The sequence below is a fragment of the Vigna radiata genome, chromosome 10, assembly GCF_000741045.1.
Source record: "Vigna radiata var. radiata cultivar VC1973A chromosome 10, Vradiata_ver6, whole genome shotgun sequence".
Lineage (NCBI taxonomy): Eukaryota > Viridiplantae > Streptophyta > Magnoliopsida > Fabales > Fabaceae > Vigna > Vigna radiata.
Window position 1 is genome coordinate 18,398,390 of NC_028360.1, and position 22,988 is coordinate 18,421,377.

The 22,988-nt window shown below is 30.6% G+C and overlaps 3 protein-coding genes across 3 annotated transcripts; all 3 read right to left on the reverse strand.

The window, feature by feature from the left end:
* Window positions 1–11,653: 11,653 nt before the first annotated feature.
* Window positions 11,654–13,724, reverse strand: LOC106775303 (dof zinc finger protein DOF3.4-like). The gene has a single exon (XM_014662413.2). It carries the CDS (start codon window positions 12,930–12,932, stop codon window positions 12,003–12,005), a length of 930 nt encoding a protein of 309 aa, XP_014517899.1. The 5' UTR covers window positions 12,933–13,724; the 3' UTR covers window positions 11,654–12,002.
* A 3,529-nt stretch (window positions 13,725–17,253) lies between these two features.
* On the reverse strand, window positions 17,254–18,404 carry LOC106774963 (late embryogenesis abundant protein 2). The gene is made up of 2 exons (XM_014661985.2): window positions 18,218–18,404; window positions 17,254–17,913 (listed from the first exon to the last, which is right to left on the reverse strand). Exons 1-2 carry the CDS (start codon window positions 18,338–18,340, stop codon window positions 17,368–17,370), a joined length of 669 nt encoding a protein of 222 aa, XP_014517471.1. The 5' UTR covers window positions 18,341–18,404; the 3' UTR covers window positions 17,254–17,367.
* A 1,548-nt stretch (window positions 18,405–19,952) lies between these two features.
* Window positions 19,953–22,200, reverse strand: LOC106774405 (40S ribosomal protein S6). The gene is made up of 6 exons (XM_014661391.2): window positions 22,064–22,200; window positions 21,918–21,982; window positions 21,751–21,808; window positions 21,537–21,645; window positions 20,978–21,250; window positions 19,953–20,485 (listed from the first exon to the last, which is right to left on the reverse strand). Exons 1-6 carry the CDS (start codon window positions 22,067–22,069, stop codon window positions 20,247–20,249), a joined length of 750 nt encoding a protein of 249 aa, XP_014516877.1. The 5' UTR covers window positions 22,070–22,200; the 3' UTR covers window positions 19,953–20,246.
* Window positions 22,201–22,988: the final 788 nt, after the last annotated feature.

Below are 22,988 nucleotides of genomic sequence, written 5' to 3' on the forward strand. Positions count from 1 at the left end.
TTCTGCCATCTAATGTAAACTATCTGGAACATCTATAACAATATATATGGTGGACTTGATACAGGTCAAATCATAGACATAATTTAAGACCTATGCTGATGATTCTATTTTTTATCTTTTTGATATATTCATCATGTCATTGGTCAATTTTTTTAACTGAGAATTAGTTTGGTAAAAGTTTATGTTATAGTATATCTTGTACTTTGTTTTTTAATAAAAAAATTGCAAAAAGAAGTTAGAATTAGTTGAAACTACATCCATATTACTGTTGTAGATAGCAATATACTGTTGTATCTTCTCAGTAATTTTTTTTCTTGAATCATTTAAAATGGTAAATCTGTATGTGTTATTAACCTAGTAGAGAAATTAAGGTTAAGTATCAGAGGAAAATAGTGAATAGGAGAATTATATTTTCTAAATTCCTTTTCTGTTTGAAGGGTTTTTATCCTAGTACTAATTTATTAATATACTTACTATTTTCTTTGTTCACAAAGCAAAACAAAATATAAATATTAGTGAAGGATATATTACTATATATGATACGAATCGTACTCGTATTTTTTTTCGCTCGAAAAGTTAATAAAAATAATTCTCAAGGGTTTATGTAAAAGAGTTTGGATATGCTTATATACAAAACCAAATAGAATTTCTTTGACTGGTATAAGAAATTGATAACAAGATAATTTTTTTTATGGTATTAAATTATAGTCTAATCATCCATAAATTACCCCAACCTAACTCAATAATTGAAATAAATGACCAATCTAATTAGAATAGGCAATTCTATACACGTTACCAAAATGTTATCGTGGTCCAACATATTCATTATTGAATGGAATTGGTTTAAGAAAATACATGGCAACTCGTACCTCACGTTCGATATTCAAATTAACCCAAACATGTTCATAACCTCACATTTAAATTAACCCACAAAAATGTTTATTCATGGCTACCTACACAACTCACAGGTTAAAAGAGATGATCACGATTCAACTTAATCGTTTTTTGTCATTTAAATTAATTTGGTTATGTTTCGCGTCCTTTTGAGACATTATATACCTATATAAGTAATTCTTAAGGATATTAAAATTATATAACACATATTAAAATGAGTTATTCGAGTTTATTAAATACAAATTATAAATAAGTAAATTTTTAATCTATTTTTTTATTTTAAATTACGTGACTTTTTTTCAACTTATTTCACCTATTGTATAAACTAATTATTGATTTTTTTACAATAAATAAATGATTATTTAAATTTTAAAAAAAATCATAATAAATTTAGGGATTCATATAGAAAAATAATCTATCCATCTCTCTGTCTCCATATATGTATATTCCGACGACGTAATTTTGACTTTTTATTTTAATTTATTTTATTTTATCTATACTTTTAACAAAGTTTATTAGTTATTTGAATTTCAAGAATATTGAGATGAAAAAAATTATTAGTATTCTTAATAACTTTTTAATTTTTTCGTTAAATAAAAGAGAAATAGGTTTTCTTCGAAATTATATCAATTATACAAACTGTTAATAGCATTTTATAACCAATATAAACATGTATTTTTTTTAAAAAAAAATTATAATTAATGTTATGGCCGAGTTTAATATTTATAATTAATTTAATTTCTTTTGTTAAAACTTATTTTAATAGCTTCAATTACAAAAAATAACTATAATCAATATTATGCTGGAGAAATAAACATGGATAGTAAATAAAATGCGTTGTCAAAAAAGATAAAGAAAAAAAAAGGATGAAAAAGAAAAAGAAATAAAGATAATTATATAAGAAATTTTTCCGAGAGATATTCATTAACGAGATCTAACAAGAAGAAAATTTGAGTCAAATTCACTTAAGATAATAACATCATCTTTAATCCAAAATTTAAAAATAATAAGTTTTTATGGTTTTTTTTTATAAGAGTTCAATTTTTTTTTATTTTTATCTAATATGAGATTTAAGTAATTAAGAAAATTTACTAATTGATAATAATGATATTATTTAAAAATAACATAAAAAGACATCATTATTATCTGAGTAAAACTGTTATTTAACTATTTAAAGTAATAATAAAAATTTAGTAAAGAATTAAAATTAGTAAAAGCTTTAGAAAGCTTGATTTGTCTAGAAGCAGCCCCAACCTTAATATATAAAAGTCAAGTAATTAATATCTCTTAGGGACTTTAAAATGTCATTAATCTGAATAGGCAATGCATTCATTTAGTTTATCGACAATTGTACAGCTATAAGATTATGTAAAATTTGTCCACCACATATGTCTATAGTCAAACACTTATCTTGATTAGCAGGTTAGGAAGGATTAGGTGAGGATTATCATATTAATTACTTGGTAATATTAGTGGTAGTAACTTTTCAACCAAACACGCTAATAATTACACCCACAAATTGATACATTACTCTTCTATGTATGGGTTTTGAGTTTTAAGACCTATGCCCTGTTCCAGGCCCAAATGGGCTTCCAGCCTGATGTACAACAAATTTATTCAAACTATTTTAAAATAGTAAAAAACACGTGATATTTGCAAATCATGCATGTGCACCCTTGTTACGCTGGCAATATAATTTTCACCTTATTATTTCAAGTTAAATCAACAATTTGTTTGCATGTAATATTTCAATATATATTTATATTCACTCAAATAACCTCTTCAAGTGAAAAAAAAAAATGCTAAATTTAGTTGCTTTGCTAAAATGGGATTTTTTTATTTTTTTTACTTCTTCAAACGTTATAAATATCATATGGGATAATTTTATTCAAGTATATTTTTCATTTTTTGTGTTAGTATGAAATTATATTCTCTTGATATTTTTTAAGTGTTGATTTTTTTTTTAAAAAAAAAGAAAAGATGGTTTTGTTAATCTATTATTATTTTAAATTGTAAATAACATTAACTATTTCTTAATTTTATTACTCTTTACTTAAAATCTAATTAATTTATACATGATACTATTATATAAAAAGAGATTACCTATTCAGTAATATATATTTTGTTTACAATGTTACATTTTAAACATTTTTATTCAAAATAAAAACAATTATTGTATCTATTATATATTTAAGTGATTATTTTAATTTAACTATTTTTTCATTTTATCACTTTTTTCTTCTAAAATTTAGCTACTCTTTTAAATTAAAATAATTATTTAAAATTTATAATTATTTCTATAAATATAATAACAATCTTATTATTTTTTGTAATTATAAAAAATACTAGTCTATTATAATGAAAACAAAAATTAGTTATTATGCATTTGTTGTAGAGTATATATTAAAGCAATAAATTTAGAAAATTTATTTTTAAGTTTAAGTATTCTAAATAGAGTTAATTATTAAGAAGTGAATTTAATTTTAATTGGCTTTTATCAAAATCATATTAACAAGTGAGTATAAATTTCATATTATATGATTTTGTGATACAAAGTTTGATTTAAATTCATTTTTTAATATGATATAAAAAATTTATTTTATAGATATAATGACTTTGTCACATATCATTTGTTATTGAATTATTCATAAATATTAGTTTCATACACGTGATTATATTTATGTTTTAGTATAAAAAACATACTGAAGATCTCATATCTTTAACTAAAGATGAAATCAGTATGTAATTGAATCATAATTTCTTTATACAAATCATTATTATTATTTTTTTAGAGAAAGTTACAGTTAAGTTTATTTCCTAATTTAAACTTTTGCACTAAAAATTGAATCCGAAATAATTATTTTTGTTATTTATTTTTTATAAAAATCTTAAACAACACTTACGAATAAGTGATCGTGTTTGACCCAAACCCTGCGTTGACTTATTATAGACCCAAAACTGATTTTCCATTGTTTTCAACGAATAAAAACTAAGGTGATAATGCAAGACTATTAACATATTGTATTTTATTAAGCATTGAAAGGCAGAGTATAAAATAATAATATTTTGATGAACATAATCTTTGCCGTTTTGTTACATCCCACCAAATTCATTTTGGTTAAATATTATTTTATAGAAAGAGAGGCTCCACCAAAATCATTCTCGATCGAAGCCAAATAAAAACACGACAAATGGTCACAAACCAGACACGAGCAGTTGTATGGCATGAGTGCACAAATGTCGTCACCCACAACCTTTTTTGGAACACAACAACAAACGTATTATATTGATTTAAATCCCTTTTTTGTTCATAAGTTAAACTATGATGTTTAGTTTAGTCCCTGTTTTTAAAAATGTCAATCTTTAGTCCCTATAATATGAAAAATGTATCAAATCAGTCCTCATAATAGCACTTGATGAACAATAAATCAAAAGTTTTCATACCTAGGTATCCAATATTTTGTGATTTATGAACGGAAAGTGTTATGAACAACAAATCACTTAATGAAAAACTTGTGATTTGTTAACGAATATGACTGATTTGATACATTTTTCATATCATAGGGACTAAAGGTTGACATTTTAAAAAACGAAAACTAAATTGAACATCAGAACTTAACTTAGAGACAAAAAAAGATTTAAACCTATTATATTTTAACGATTGTTTTTAACAATTTTTTAATAGCAGAATATTTTATTGATCTATTTGAATTTATATTAAAAAAATATTTGAAACATATCAATCACAAACTACTATATATACGTTTTTAAAAAAGAATTATTAAAATAATTTTTTTTCCAATAACAAAATATGCGTCTGATGTCAAGGCTTCGATTTCTTCCTCTGATAGCGTCAAACTCTCAAAACTTTAGTCACAAGGAACCCCAAAACAAAAACTAAAGTTATAGAAATGTTCGAAAATGTTTTGGTGGAACCAAGTCAAAACTAGGTTGAAATGCGTGTTAGGGAATAATGTGCCTTCTTCTTCGGACTAAAGAAAAGAATCGAATAAATTCCATCACCACCACCACTTAACTTTTTTTCTTCTCTTTTTTATGCCTTCACTTTTATAAGTCAATGCTTACTATTGTTAATTTCCACTTGGGTGGAGTATCATCATGCTCTCTAGAGATAAACTAATTCAAATATATCATATATAAAAACCTGCTGCACAAAATGCTCATCGATAAAGTATTTAATATTCTTCTTTGAGTTATTGTTATTATTGGTTTATATTGTTATTAAATAGGTAATCTCAAAGATTAGAGATGTACATTAAATAGAAACTTGTAATTGTTAATGTCAGTTGGAATTATATTTTGGATAAAAGTATTTTGATGGAGAAATGATGTGTTTGTCCATACTAATTACTAATTTTTAAGCATGGCTTATTTAACTAAAATAACAGATAAAATATTGAGGAATGTTCTTCAAAAATTGGTTGAAACTCTACATATTCTAATGATAAGATGGTCAACTAAAACTTACACTGAAAAGATTTATCAAGTCAAGAAACTATTTTCATTATATATATTTTTTATATTTTTACAAAAAACATAGAAAATGATATTTTAAAAGTGATAATATTTTAAAAATATTGAGATTTGATTATTTTAATATAAATAGTTTTTTTATAAATAGATTTTATTATTTTGAAAGACATTAACTCTTTAGATATTATTTTTTTAACATTCTTTGACTTTTCTTCAAGAGTACTTTCTCTCTATTCATTTGTTTGAAAAACCGAAATCACAAAATTGATTCTTTCGATCAGGATGACACTAAGCATCCTATTTTGCGAATGAGATAACATTGAGCAGCGTTAGGGTGATACTGAATGTTCAATTTTGCAAATGATTTGACGTTGGACAGTGCCAAGGTGCCACTAAGTGTCATTATCTCAAAGGTGTGGAGCATTTTAACTCTAAGGCCTTGAGCGTCGTCTTTTGCCAAAAGTTTTGACATTGGGCGTCACTTCTTAATACCAGTGTGTATATTTGAAATTTTCTTCTTTTTTTATTATTTTAGATAGAATACAATGTACCTAATATATGTTTAAGAGTACCATGATGTTTATTCATGCATGATATTGTAATCATGATGAATATTGTATATCTGTTTGGTGTAATTTCATTAGTGTAAGCATTGATGTGGGAGTCCAAACATTAGAGGTTATCCTGTTATTCTAATATCATTCAAGTTTAAATAGAGTATAATGATGTATGTGGTGAGAAGTGCAGGAAGTCCTACTCTGTGGGCTTTATCTTGGCCAAAGATATTAAGAGATAACCTTGTGTGTGGTAGGGTAAAATTCGTTGACAATGACTTTGCAAAGGAGTTGTAATCATCATAGGTGCAAGACTCCCCTAGATTTCACATCAATACTTTATCCGGATAATTGAATCTATAATGAGCCTTTATATATGATATAGTTGTTTTTATGATGAATGATGTACGATAATATTTATGTTTGTTTTATAAAATTGTATATTAACTTTATTGTTTCTTATGTGTTTGTTTGTTTCTTGTATGACAAATAATAAGTAGGTATTGAAATATATATGGTGAATAATAGTGTTAGAATTATTCTTTTTGATCGTCTAATAAATTTTATTAAATATTACCCTAAATTTATTTTATTGTTGAGGTTGTTTTTTATAACTATATTAATATTATATCTATATTGAGATAAATATGTTTTGTTTTATTAATTTTGTAATATTTTATTTTAACAGTTGTAAAATGTTATAATTTTTGTGTGGCAATAAAACTAAATACTATTATAATAACTAGAAAAATAAGGTAAAAGTTAATCAGTAAGATAACGTGTTTTCAAATGGTGAGTAAACTTGACTTATGAAACCTTTTTCTAAGAATATATTGAGAATACAAGACCTTCTATGACTTAAATCATTAAATAATTTGAATTTTTTTCAAAAGCAATTTTGTTTTATGCTAAAATTCAAAAGTGATAAAAAGGGAGGAAGGGTGAATAAATTGGCCATAAGAAGAAACTTTTTGTTCTGTTAAAAGGTTTCAAAACTCATAGAAGTGTATATCCCGATACCATTTCTTTGTTTATTAGCCTCTGGAAAAGTAAAAGTGAGTTTCAGTAAAAATCATGATTTTCAGTATTTTTCTTAAAATATTAAATGCAATGGTACTAATTACCAGCTATAAAATTAGAAAAATATACTTTGACTCCTTTGACATGACAAAATTTTGACATTAATGAAATATCAGTTTTTCATTGGTTGAAGTTTAAAAAATAAAAAAAAATTAAAAATAACAGACCAATTAAATATTTACACCTCATTAGTGTCAAAATTTTGTCATGTCAGAGGAGTCAAAGTATCATTTTCCATAAAATTAATGAGTTGAACTTAACTTTTTAAACATATTTAAGTTTTTAATAAATTTCATTTAGAATATATAACTCTGATAAATTCCTCTCGGATTAAGTAGATATTTAACATGGTAAATACAAATAATTAGGAGGGGTGATAAATTATGTGTTATTTGAATGTATTTGTGACTTAGGCGTATGAATGTATGAGAACTGATGTAATAATAATGGAAAGGTAGTAATGAAAGATGTATAAAATTAGTTATGTGGGCACATAAAGTGAGCAGTGAAAATTAGGTTTTATAAGAGCGTGATCTGAAATGTGAAATTGAGAAATGGTGTTTAAGGTGTGTTGATGTATAGGGTCCACCACTACTACACCTCATCATCATAATACATACATTCTCTGAAAGAGCACCAGAACATCTAAATCATAATGGATCAGATTGTGGTGATAAAGCCAGACACTGGATTCTTCCTCCATGCATCTGTCACTAACACCTTTAACCAAACACTGCTACGCTACACCACCATTTCTACACTTCAAGGACCTTCTCATTAAAAAACATAATCTAAGTATTATGGAATAATTATTCTTTATTAAAACTAAATAAATAAATAAAATGACAGTAAAAATAATTTTAAATAATACATTATAAATGGAGCTACATAATAATAAAAAAAATCTTTTGAAAGGACAGTTAGGTAATTATGATTAAAGTTGTAATAACAAAAGTATCACTGGACCCATATATGTATGAGGGTCAAACTTGTACTCTTGGACTTCTTTGGTAATTATTTCAATGCTTTTGGTTAAGTACAATGAACGAGGTTGTGATGGCTGTAAAGATTCACGTATTCAAGTTAGTAAAAACTTACGTAAGATCAACTATATTAATTAGGATGACCAAAAACTAATTCATCTAAGAATAAAATGTGATTTCAATGTCACTATAGTTTCGCCATTTCGATCTGAACTGTCTATTAACTTTGGTCTCCAATTTAAGGTTTTACTTTTGTTACTTTCTAGAACACGCGATACAATTTTAGAGAAAGATATTATAATTTATAGGAGATATATGGATATATGGATTATTAGACTAATCTTAAAATTTGTGTTTACGTGAACATGAAAATTTCTATGTTCCCCTTTCACATTAACAACAATAAATAAAAACATATTTCTCTAATGCAAACCGGATTCATTATTCACTCCTTCCAGATAGTGAATTATCGGGTTACTAATCTTATCAATAATTGAATAGCGTGAAAATGATAAATCCAAAATAACACGAATAATTAAAACAGTGCATTTATATGTTTGCGCATGTATTACAATAAAATTCAATAATGTTTAAACACAAATTAACTTTGTTAGGTTAAAAAATAAAAATATATAATTAACTGGAACATAAATCTAGAATTCATAATATACGAGGATATTTTTGTCTACTATAATCTGATACACATTGTTAAAACGTACTGACTGCAAAAACAGACGTACGTATGTTAACAAACCATATATATATATATATATATATATATATATATATATATATATATATATATATATATATGAATAATTCACTGTGTTGCCTTAAGTTTTCTACTTTTAAAATATTTTTAAAAATAAAATTAAATCTTTACCATTTTTTTCATTTCACTTGATACAAATCATTAGCCTCAATTCTAAATCTAAGATATACTTGATTTTTTAAAAGAGGTACCTCGATGTGTGGCAAAAGTACTCATTTATATACCAAGTGTCATTAAATCTTAAAATTATACACATCTAAAAATTCAATAAAAATGGATTCCACACGGTATCAAAAATGAATGTTAAAAACTAAAACTTTGTCAAATTATTATTATTGTTTTCAAAAATATTTTTATTTAGACTCAATCCAATATATATATATATTTTTGTTAAAAATTTGATAACTCAAGGATTAACTTAATGTTTTGTTCTTTTTATTTATTATATAATATTTATTGTAGTGCATCCAAAATATAATCAAAATAAATTGATTTGAATTATTATTTTATAAAAGTATCTGTTTTTATCAAATATTTAAAAAATAATAATAGTTAAAACTAAAGTGTTAATTTATAAAATTTAAAAAAAAATAAACTTCTAAACTATTTAAACATTAATATAGAAAAACAGACTAATATTTAAAAAGATGAAATTGTCAATTAAAATATTAAATAATTATAGTAAAATATTTGTGAAAAACAATAATCTAAATTATTTAAATATTATTGAAAAAAATTAAAGTATTTAAAAAGATAAAATTATCAATTTAAAATAGTAAATAATTATAATATTTTTTTTAAAAAAAGAATAAAATGTTAATGAAAGTTTGTAGGAAAATTCTACATAAACACACCTTTAACCATACTTCAGTCTATTTAATCCGTAAATTAAAATGAGTCGAACCCAATTTAATTTATAATTAAAAAAGTTAAATATTTTTTCAACTCAACCCAATTCAAATAAGAAATTAGGTTGACCCATGAAACCAATTTTTACATCTTTACCTTTCAACATTTTCTTTATTATCTCCAAAGCCACAAACGATTTTTCTTCAGCATCAACACAATGAACCAAAATTCATGAGTAAAATTGGCAAGAAATTCTATTATATAAGGATCAACAAAAACATCATTAAACTTCTTCCATCTATTAGTAACATATATAACAGAAATGATAGTAACAATCACACACATGTCATGTTAATAGTCATTTCACTATTAGTGTAATATCCCACTATCAGAAAGACTCATAAGCTAGCCAAATCAACATTAAATAATTAAAATCTATTTTTTTTTCAAGGATATTAGTTCTTAATTTGTACACTTAATAGAATGTCATTGTTTTTTTTCTTCCCCTATTAACATTCTTCATATGAAGTTTGTACTTCAAATTTTTGATAAGTCTCAAACTCAACTTAATTGAAATACAAGAAACAGGAGACAAGATTGGGACAACAGAACTTATTTCCATGAAACATGACTTTCTACCTTGTCTTTAATGCACTCAAGCTCTTTTGACTAAAGATTTGGGGCTTGCACTTTGGAAGCATCTGATGTGATTTGGATGCATAGCAATGTGACGAAGCCTCAGTGGAAATATTTTCCAATCCAAACGAGTCCTCCCTTAAATCTCATCACTAGGAAATTTGTTACATTGGGAGCCCTAATGAAATGCTAAAAGTGATTTTGGTGAGCACAGGAGGGTGGTGGTGTTTTTGATTTTACATAGTGATTGCTGATGCATTCTATGGTGTCAGAAGTTGCACATTCGTGTGACAAACGATGCGGCAGAGTGGGGAGTTATCTCGAGATGTTTCACTGCTTTTATATTCTCTGTGCTTGGAGATCTCCTTATGGCAGACCAAAGATATGCTTTAATCGAAAGCCACGACTCACACACCCCACCAACCCCGCCATTTCGTACACATTTTGGTCACGGCCACTTTTCCACAACACCAGTTCACCTCCTCTACAATAATACTAATGTTATGGACATTGCTTTTGCTATTGCCTTGCCAGCCTCAACATATCATCATTTCACGTGCAATTACGTATCTTTTTTCTTTTCAATTCATATATATGTTTAAAAACATGCACTTGTACGCATAATAATTAACCATCATCTAACATATAATTTAATTTCTATAGTTTTGGTGAGCCTGCTCCTATTTATCTTATGGAACAGTTAAACGAACATGGAGCATTGTTTGATGTATAGTTCGGCCAAAAAGAAAAGGCGAAATGTGGAGAGTGGGTTAGTTAATGATCAGATATATTCAGGGAAACCCATGCAGCTCACATGTGCCTTTTGATTTGCAGTTGGCAACGTCGAAATACAATAAGGACAAGTAACAGTTTGCATGCATTATTAGCTAGGTGAGTTAGTAAGATTGACTGACATTCCCTAATACATGGTACGGAAAGAGAAGCTTTTTTAACACACGTATTTATTAGATAATGTTTCGAAGTATTTTCTAACACAATGTTTATACCAGAAAAAAAGGACCAAAATGAAAAATTATCGACATTATTTTTTTTCTAATGATCAAACAGCGAGCGAATCTGATTCTAATAAGCCAGGACGAAGTTAAAGCGTAACAGCAAAGCGCACAAAGCATAGTTGCAAATAAAACAAACGGGACTCTTTAAAGCGAAAGAGAATTTGGATCTTCAGTCACCCACATGCCCAATATGGAACCGTTCCATCAACTTTTTCACCAAAGACATCATTCCCTTTGTGCATGTATTTAGCAAAGTGAATTCCCTCGTTAATTTGGAATTTTACATTCCTTTTAGACTTTGGTTAAACTAACAAATCATGCTTTGCTTTGAGCAAGACAATAACTTAAAAAAGCAGAGGATAATCCATGGTAATGGTAACAAAAACAAAAAAAGACTTCGCCTGGTATAACTGTGTGTAATTAGAAATATATTATATGTAAAAGTTCCGAAACAACCTGACCCAACCCAGAAATTCTCTATTCAACTATCTATGACAAAGGAAGAAATAAAATGTTACGGTTGATCACCGTTTACACCAACAGCACAAAATTTCTCTAGAGTCCAATGTTTGCACAATCAACTAAGACCAATACACCAGCTATGAACCTATGCTACAAGATCATATACCTAAGAAAAGTCATCAAACAGATGAAAAGACAAATCAATTGCTCAGAACCGTGCCTTAGCTTTCAGGATTTTTCAAGGTGAAACAGCCGAATGAAATCACGGTGGAGGGCCATACCCTGGAATATCAGGCCATTGATTTTGGACCAAAGACGACCCAGAAACAGTACCAGCACCAGCACCAGCACCAGTCCTCTCGGAGTTACCACCAATAGTGGTACTGATGGTGCTCCACAAAGAGGCATCAGAGGCTCTGTTGCTAGCATTAGTATTATTACTGATGAAGCTCTGAGACCAATCATGGTGAGAAACGCCACTGCTATTGGTATTCGTATTAGCCATGCTGGAGGATGGATTAACCAAACCTTGATCATAGAGAGACGCCACCTCCCTCTGACCACTGCCCATTTGATACAATTGCGGCGGACGAATTGTCCCAATCGATCCAGTCGGCCGCTGAACATTGAAACCAGATAGAAGGCCCAAATTGGAAGAACGCAAGGCGTCACTGTTCAGAGACTGATCAAAAGGATGTGATGATGGATTGAGCGAATGCATAGCAGCCAGAGAAGACAAGTACCCACCACTTTGGTAGAAAGGTGAAGCCAGAACCGAAGAAGGGTCTTTAGCCCTCACCACCGTTGTTAAAGGTGGTGCTTGGGTTTGAACCACCACGTCCTGTGATTGTTGTTGTTGCGGCAGCGACCGAGAAGAGGAATTCTCCGACGATGATGGATTAGAACTCTTGGCGCGCTTCCCCTTGCGGCAACCACCACCGACGGGAACGTTCCTTAAGGTTCCACCTTGAGTCCAGTACCTCCTGCATGTTTTGCAAAAGTAACGAGGCTGTGACAAGCTATAGTTGTTGTAATAGCAAAATTTGGTGTTGAGAGAGTCGCATCGAGGACACTTTTGGGGTTGTTGAGGGGCCTGAACCTGAGGCTGTGCATCCCCTTGTTGCATCTCCTTCATACTCGAATCCTGAGGTAGTTTGTTCATGTCACCTCCTTCTCCACCTCCTTGCTCCATCTCTTGTATCTTTTTCTCGACCCTTTTGACTTTGGAGTATGTGTGTGTGTTTTGAGATGTGTTGTTTTGTATTTATATTCTAGAAACTATATTAGTAGTTGGTGGCGGCTTGGAGGAGCATGCAGTTAATATTGGGACGTACGATTGAAAAGTGTGTGGGGGGTTTGAGATTTGAGTGGTACGTGTCTGCAAAATGTATCTGAGAATCTAGAATGGCTAAAACTGTGGCAACTTAGCTTGTGCATGAGTTCCCAACTACCCGCAATTAAAAAAGAGAAGAACCGGGAATCTCAAAGTTCCATAAAAAACTTTGAAGAATAGATAAATGGTATTAATTGAATAGGATCGATTCTGAGAAATCTAAGGATCTTGAAAGAGAAGAAAAATTTGATGTTTTGAAGTGGTGAGTATAAGGAAAAAGAGTAGGAGAGGTGTGGAAAATTGTGAGATTCGTGTATATTGATGTGCAACGTGTAGAAAGTCCAAAAAGGAAGGGTCTCAATCGGATGAGAAAGAGAGAAACCTTGAGAAGTGCAGTGAGATTTTTGAAGGAACTTAAAAGGAAAGAGAGAGAGAAAAAGAAATAGGCGTAGAATAGGGTTAGAGTAAGGACCAAGAAGAAGGTTGAGGGATGAGGCGGCTGAAGAGGAAAGTTAAGAGCAAGACCAAGATGAAGAAGAAGAAGAAGAAGAAGAAGAAAGAGAGTAATTGCAGTGAGTGGTGTGGTTTATGAAATGGTGGCTATGTATCTCTCTTCTCTCTCTCTCTCTCTTTCCTTTCATTGCACTTCCACCCCACTCTCACAGCTTTTTACTCTTCCATTCATTTTTAATTCTAAATTAATATATCATAAATTCCAATAATATCTTCAACTTTCTACAATATTTATTTTTATTTTTATCATCTGAATATAATGTATTATTATTAGTAAAAAATAGTTTAATAATCGTTTAGAAAAAAAAAAAGGTCAAATACTCATTTTCTTAAATAACATTGTTGTATAATCATAATATAATATAACATAATAAATACTGTACGGTAACATTAGAAAAACATGTTTGCGTTGTATCACTGTCTTGAAATTAAAAGTCAAAAGTAAGAAATACAAAATGTAATTGATATGATAAACATAAAAGTAATATGCATGTTTTTAAATTTTATGTAACTCGATATTATAAAAAAAAAAAACATTTATGAACAACATTCATTTATATATAGTTTAACTATATGTCTAATTTATCTCTATTTGTTTAATTATTTCAATATAATAAAAATTGGTTTAATAATAAAATTTTCTATAAGTATTTTTTAAAAATAAAATTAGTTTCTTTATAATTTAATTTAATTTATACATAAATTAAATTTTTAAAATTATTTTCAATCAAATGTTACTTACTGTAATAATTAACTCATGCATAAAAATTTTAATTCAATTTTAGTTTATGTATCTCTTCTACATTTAGAAAGAAATTTTCCCAAACAAATCCCGAATCTGTTTAAGGTTATCATATAGCGATTTTTTAGTTTTTAAATTTTAATATCTAATTATATGTTTTGGTTTAAAAAATCTAAAAAAGAAATTCTCTTACACATTTATTTGGGTTAGTGTTAATTATAAATAAAACTAATTTGTATTATATAAGACGAGACAGTTATCACTAATTAAACTAGATTAATAAGACAGAGTTAAGTCTAAAATAAATTATTAAATCATTCAAATATCTTATGTTATTAAATGATTGCGTTAAAAAATATTGAAAATAAAATGAATTATAGAATAGACTTCTTATTTAATGATTACTAATCTTCATTTAATAATTTAGATAAATTGCAATCGTTAAAAATAATCTATCTAAAATCATATTTTAGAAAAGAAAACGTTACTAAGTCGTATCTTCGTTTTCCTTTTCATGCAAACTTCTCCTGAAGATTAAGACTATAAACTCAATTTCTATCTTTATAAAAAGATTTTAATTTTTTTATGAAGCTAAAAAATCATATATAGTTTCCTCATTTAAGTCACACTGAAAAGTGAATTCATCAGATTTAATAAAAGTTTTAAAAATGTCATCAACGATAAATATTTAAACTTTTATAAACATTAAATAATAAGACTGATATTAATGTTAAAAAAAAAAAAAAAACTGAGATTTCAATAGTAAATTACCGTACTGTTTTGTTTTACTTTATGATATCATTTCGTGTTCCGTAGGCAAACCCTTGACACCCATATATTTGACTATTTCCGAGGAACATGTTCCTACAACATTTTTAGGTCTCTTTATGTGTTCTCTCCACTTCAACTTGACGATTGCGATGTTCTTCCTTCTCGACACGATCGGTTTCATAATTCAATCAAAATCAATGAACTTTTTAGTTTTTTTATTAATTGATTCTTTTTTTTTCAAAATAAATTCAATTATTCATTTTTACTTAAACCTGAGCAAATTTAATGAATGAATCAACTATATTTTTAGCCTTTTTACTATTGGTTGTTTTCCTCTGTTTTAATCTGGTCATGTTATTAATACATATTCTATGTTCATATAAAAAATAAATAAATAAAAGGTATAAAAAAATAAATATTGAAAAAGTGAGGTTTGGGAAATCATAATTTCTGCATTTCTTACCTTAAAATGTTTAAGGAGGGAGCATATGATTGAAGAGTGTGATGAGATGAGATGGGTGGGCAGTGGGAAGATGTTGTTACTTCTTACCTTATAAATAATTAATTTATGAGTCACGTGATGATGCAATGAAGGAAGATGGTGGTGACGATGCATGATAGAGGGGTTACAACTGCTCCTACACCCTACTACTTCACTTTCGTTTAACTAATCTGTAAATTCCAGATAACCTACGCCATCAAAACTCACAATTCATTCTTATTATGATGCTCAGCTTATTTCAAAATTTCAGTTTCGTAGGTACAACCATTTCTTTTCAGTTTTGCAGTATCATGTCCTTCAAACCAAGGACCGTGTGGGCCATGGACTTATAACTTGGCCCAGGTTACAGATGCTCAACTATCTCCCACTTTCAATGGGCCTAAAAGGATAAAAAATTGTGATTTTAACCCACCTTGGCAAAAGTATAACATTAAAAAGTCAAATTCTCACTTTTAATCTCCGCGCTTTTATTAAAAGCATAAACACTTTTGCTTTTTCATGATTCCTTCTTACGTTTTCTATATACAGTTAGTTAACTTTTCGTTTTAAAGTCTGATAACGTAAACGTGGATCAGATAAGGAATTATGGAATCAATTAGCTTCCTGGGCCGCCAAAAACAACTTCTTCACCAAAAATTTCCTTCCAAACACACACTTAAGATTGCTCTCCGACATTTCGTCTGCCATGCGTGTCCTGTCTCCTATTCCTTCTTCGCATGCATTTCTACACTGCAAAAGCATAGATTAATTCTTACAAATTGATTTTAAACTTACAGATATATGATTAGGAATCACGTTTGAATTTTTTTGAATCGCTGCTAGTAGCAAAATTCATCTTTAATTATTTAAGACGGTGGTATACTTAACCAAGTTTGAATCGATATTTCTCTCAAAAGACTAGAAAACTTTGTTCTTATTCAAATCATGTAAATTTTAATAGATCATTTGGTTCATTAGATTGTATGGACTTAGTCGCACTTCTTTATTTTTAAGTATAAATATTCTTATAGGATAATCTCACTCAAATATTTGAGACTTTTCTACTTCGGTTTATACTTTTTCTCGATATATAAGAATAATAGTAGTTTGAATTTTTCTTTTCAATTTTAAATATTTTTCTACATCCGAGTAATTATTCTTTTGCTCTATTAACAACATTTATGATCCAAGTGGGGGTGGTGTCATCCAGTTCAAACCACATCATACACACTGTTTTCAGCAACATTACCAGTCAACTTTAAATCTCCAACGTTTAAAGAAAATAATCAGAAGCCATTTGAAGAAAAAGAAAAGGAACGAGGAATGGAGAAAGAAGGCTTTAGATAGACCAAGATCAAAGTTAATTGTCACTGTCAATTCTTCTTTCTCACTCTGTTTTCAAAACCTTTCTTTCGTCAATACTTTTTTCTCAATGATTTTCAAAACTTGAGACTCAATTTCTATTAGTTCTATTTTATTTTATAAAACCAATCATATTTCTATAATTCGATCTATCTATATATATGTTATTTTTGAACAAAGGAAGGTGTGTAAGAATGCATAGGGAATAAATATTGGCTGATCTGATATAGTTTCTGAGTGTGACTTGGCCATTGACGAAACTTAGAATTATTGGAGAAGAAAGCAAAGCTAAGAACATAGGATCATGGCAATAGAAAGTGGAATGCGTGTAAAAGTTTTATTCCAAGAGGATATATAAGCACTACAAACAAACATACTAATATTGATACATATACAGCACCGGAATTAAAGTAAGCCATTCATCTCTAATAATAGCCCTTCTCACCATAACTCTTCCTAACTCTTCTCTTCAACTCTGCAACATCATCGTCATCATCCTTCAGAACACCATCACCATAACCATGACCATCATTATCATCATCATCCTTCCCAACCAAGGTTTCCTTAATCTTGTGTGTGGTGTCCTTCGCCGCGTCCCACGCCCCTTGCACGCCCTGCTTCGCCTTCTCCCCCACGTTCTTCAGCGTCTCTCCGGCCGATTCCGCCACCTCCTCCGTCTTCTGCTTTGTCCTCTCCGCCCCCTCCTTACCCTTCTCCGCCACTGTTCCCGCTGCATCCTTTGCACTTTCTTTGGTCTCGTACGCATACTCTTTCGCCTTCTCTTTCGCGCACTCCGCACTATCCCTCACTGCCCCCGCTGCGTACTTCGTCTTCTCCTTCGCGTCTTGTGCGTATTCTTTGGCTCTGTCTTTCGCTTCTCGCGCTTGATCATCTGTCTTACCCTTTGGCTCTGCAGAATCATATGTCCAATTGCGTCTTGCGTCTCTCGTTCCATCTGCCGCATTTCTCCACTGCAAATGTATAAACGTAAAATTTGTCTTTCAACCTAAGTTAACTACCCCATGATGCACAAATTCGAGTTTTAAGAAAATGTCTATACAACTCAATTATATGTTATAAGATTTTGTTTAACACCGTGAAAGTATCAAATTATGTATCAATACTCACAAATCAAGCGAGCTAATAGTACCTAATAGATACACATAGAACAAAAATAATATAAACTATATCACATTAACGTAAAATTACACCTTGGTTATATATGAAAGTAAAATTTCTAACATAAATAGCAGAGTGCGATTGTGATGGACTTACCTCTGAGGAGTTGGGAGAGGAAGCGAAGGTGACCCTAGAGGGTTTGAGAGAGAGGTAGGGGGCGTGAGGGAGAGACTTTGAGAAGCGAAAGAGGGTACTTCTTGTTATGAACATGGCTGCCATATCTTTTTTCCTTTGTTTTTCTAAGAAAGTTTTGTTACTTGCTTCGGTTTAATTTCCACTAGAATTTGATCCGCTTAAAAATGGAATGGTTTGACACCTTTTTGGGAAACCTGCATGTTGGAAAGAAAAGGTGGCGAAGAAGAGGGTTGCCATGTGTGTTCTTTCCTGCCACGGTTCTTGGAAACTTGCCACGTTTTTAGTTGCTGGTTTGAAAAGTGACGAGAAGAAAGTAAGTAGTTCAGTGAGTAACTCCAATGAGCCAATCTTTTGTTGACCAAAGTAGCACCACCGTTTACAATCGGAATCAAACCTATTGGCCGACTTCATATGTCTACATTAATTTAGGATCACTCAAAGCCACTATATTGATCTTGACAATAACAATTCTAGGGTCACAACAAAGACGGATAGGAATTCTCTCACTCATGCTTCATCCTATCATCTTATCCAGTAGAATCACAACCTGTAAATTTTTTTGAGATTTGGCTAATTGTTTAGGTTGACGAGTTCAGTCTATAAGTAAAAAAAAAAAATCTAAATTTAAATTATAAGTAATCTTTGTACGTAGATGGACCCAATTTTAGTTAAATATAATTTAGTTTGTTTGATTCTTGAATTAAGTAAGGATAAACATACATACAATATGTAAATTCTGTTTATTGGATACATTAATATGCGGGTATGAATTGTGATATTGATGACTTATGATTCAATTTAATCAATTCAGAAAGCTAAATCAAAATGTTACGTAGTTAGGAACTGCTTCAGCACTAATTCAGTATCAAATGTCTACCCAAAAAAAATCTTTTAGTTAAATAATTTCATTTGGGAGAACTACTTCAGCAATCAATTCCATAAATATTTCGCAAATACTGATTAGTATTTTGGTTAACACCAAGGAGAAAATCATTATTCTTTAAATCGAACTGATATGATTAAATCTCGAACAGAAGTTTTGTAAAATCGCTCCTTTGTTTGGGTACTAAGGAATATAAATCAGTTATCACTATTCTGCTCCCTGAAATCATATGCTTAACGCTGACTTCCACGAACGCTGATTAATGCTTGCTTCCACGAACGCTGATTAATGCTTGCTTCCACGAACGCTAATGTCAAATATTTACAATGCCAAAGTTTATCAATCAGCTTCAACTTGGGCTTACAAAAAGTGTGGGGCGTGATTATTCAATTCTCGACACTGGAATAAAATTGTTATATAAAGTAACTGTTTATTTCAATTTCATGAGAACTACCGTACAATCAAAGAGTTAAGAGCTAAATTTATCAAAAAAAAAAAAAAAATACCAATTCGATACAAAGTTCACAGTGAGACCTTCCATCAATCTAAATCTAACGAGTTCACTTGAATTCACTCTTTGATAGAAAGATAACCTTTATCTACATAATTTTAACAGCTTGCCTACGCAATCTTCTTTACGAGTTGACATAATTAAAACGGTTTTTCTAGACTACCTTTCACAGTAATATAGCAGAATCTCCACCACATCCTCCAAAAAATCACAAGATCCATTAGACTTGCAATTGTCACTAAACTAACATGCTCGACTTAATAAAGTGCTTGCATGCCAAGATCAAAAAAAGAAAACTAATATTTGCACAATAGAGTCTATTGTTTTGAGAGAAACATTCACACCCTAAAGTCCTTTTGCAGCTTCTTATCAAGGCAATAAACCATAATGACAAACATTTGGTTGGGAGGGTAAAAATGACAATATAAATATCAACTACAAAAGGTTACTGATTCCACCGGAACAAAAAAATCAACTCCATTAAACTGTCGAACAAAGCATAAAAGAAATATTAAAAGAAAAGTATTTGAATAGCAAAATAGCAACATATCAAAAAGCTAGAGCCGAAGGTTAAACTTCATCTGTCTCAAAGAAGCTTATGCTGTGGCAGCTTGTTTAGTAGCACTGGAAAGTCTTGATCTTCTCTTAGCCAAGCTCTCACTCCGACGTTCTCTCTGCTCCTTCAATCTGGAGGCGAGAAGTTTCTGGTACTCCGCTGCCTCTGATTTTGCTTTGGCAATTCTCTTTTTCTTATCTGCGATCCTTGCTCTCTTTCTTTGGAGGGTCAGGGGAGTGACCAGGCGTTGGATTTTAGGAGCCTTGCTCACCTTTTTCCCTGTAACCAAAATATGTCAACCAATTATAACCACAACTTCTATATCTTTTCAAAAAATAATCTCCTATATTAATCGGCCCTCTGCCAAAATTAATCTACCAAAACATGCAAAAGCCAGAGGTTTAAAAAGAATGAGAAGTGACTACTCATAGCAGTTAATCTCTTAAGTTCACGTTAATTTTTTGAGATTTTTCAAAAAGAATGATGTCAAGAAAACAATTCTATACACAGCTGCATGAATATATTATTTAGATAAATTCTTGCAGCAAACAAAAATACAAACAACATTCAATTACAAATTGAATAGTAATACAGCCAGAATAGCTCTGTTAATGTAGTAACCATCAAGCTAACAAATTTGATAAATTCAAACTTAGATGCACAAAAAAGGCAGCAATAAAGATTACAGGTTATATACGGGTTAAGCTTGACATTTATTCGCAAGAACAACATAAAGCTACGGAGAACAGTTGCAGAGAGAATACACATTACCAGCTTTAGTTGTAAAAGTTCTCCTATATGTGTTGACATACTTCCTCACATCATCATCCTTAGACAGGTTGAACAGCTTGCGAATTTTGGAAGCTCTCTTTGGGCCCCTCATCCTTGGCTTTTCAACGTCGGTCAGGCCTGGTAAATCACTTTCACCCTTCTTTACAATTACCAAATTCAGAACAGAGAGGTCTGGGCTGACAATGCACCCACGAACAGACTTCCTCCTTCGCTCTCCATTGCGCCTTCCATATCCACGGAAACAAGGAGTTCCTGCTCGTGTAAGCAATGAAATGAAATTTGACATCAGACCACAAATGAATGTTGCAAATATATCAGTATATCCGAAACAAGTATATAGGATCTTACTTGAAACATAATAAAACAACACGGGTTATTAAACAAAAATGTATGATGTCACACACAAAGGAGTCACTCACAAAATTTCAAGACCATATCCATATCCAAATATAGAACATGAGATGAAAGAATGCTTCGGACTAATAGTTCCGACATATTTATAATAAAACAAAACAGAAGAATTTTTAAATGGTAAGACCTCTGTGCAGCAGGAGACGAACACGGCCAGGGGTCAACACTCCTTGCTTCATTGGAAATCCTTGCTTGTCACAACCTCCGGTGATTTTGAACACATAGCCTTTGAATTCCTAAAAGTAGCAAAACAAAAAGAATAGGCCAATAATTGATCAATGTTCATCAGGAAATTTCAGCAGACAGCCAATCGAAGGAAGGATTTCAGTCAAAAACCATACCTCGCCCAAAGCATCACCAAGAACCTCTTGAGAGATCCTCTTGTCCCAAAATGCTCGTCTGCGATTAAAAACCAAAATACCATAACATCAATTAAAATTATGACATCTATCCTTTCTTCCTAACATCGCAAGCAATTGAAAATAAAAAAGGTCAAAGCATGAATTACAGCTTCTGGTCGTCATCAATCTCCAACTTCTTCTGACAACCGGTGGTCGGATTCGCAATGTTGAACTGCAAAAACAGTTATGAGAGTAAAATTTAGCCCAATCAAGAAATCAAATCAGCAAACAAGTTAGGGTTTCAGAGATAAACCTTCATCTTGAAATCTGGCCCCGAGTCTGCCTGTTAGCGTCGCAGCAACTAAGTGAAAGGATAAAAGAATCTAGGGTTTTTGGCTTATGAGCGTGGCGGTGACTTTGGTTTTCTTCAAATTATTGGGCCTGACCAGCCCATGACCCGAAATCTAACATTTACTTTTGGACATTGCTCCCTCCACCACCTCCACCACCACTTCCTACACCTCTCCATATTCTTTTAATTCCAATTTTATCCTTAACTCTACTTCTTATTTATTATCTGCGCTGCAACACCAATATCATGGATCTCTCTTCTTCCATTTCGTTTCACTTCTCCTTAATTGTTCTTCCTTTCCTTTTTTTTTTTTCTTCATTTGTTTCTTTCCCAATTTCGTTTTGGGTTTCAAAGCTTGCACTTCCTAACACGTATCGAACCAAGTTCTGGTTATACATAGTCACGTTTTCTGGACCTGCTCCAATTTCATTTGAGTCTCTTACGGAAGGCCAACTTGTCTCGAAAATTGTGATCTTAACATTGTTGTATTGAACCGTTGACATGATAGCAAAAACGGCGTCGATTCGAGCATCTAAAAGGTTGGTGTATTTCAAACAGTTATCGGAATCAACCACGCTAGCGTTCTCCTTGAAAAGAGGATGGTCCAAGGAAATTTTATCAGTGTTTGTTGAGTAAACAAAAAACGGGTAGGCTTTCACCATTAGAGGGAACCGATTTGGCGGAGGAGGTTGAGCATGGGTTTAATAACCGGTTCAACTAGTTCGGTTTTTGAAGGAACCAGATGTTGCGGGGAAGGAGCTTTGGAGTGCGAAAGAGTGCAATGGGATAGAAGATTTTCATGTTGGTGTCGAGGTTGTACTTAGTTAAGGAAGCTGACATGTTCTTCATTGCCTCTACGAGAAACTTGGTTGTGTTATAGGGTCAA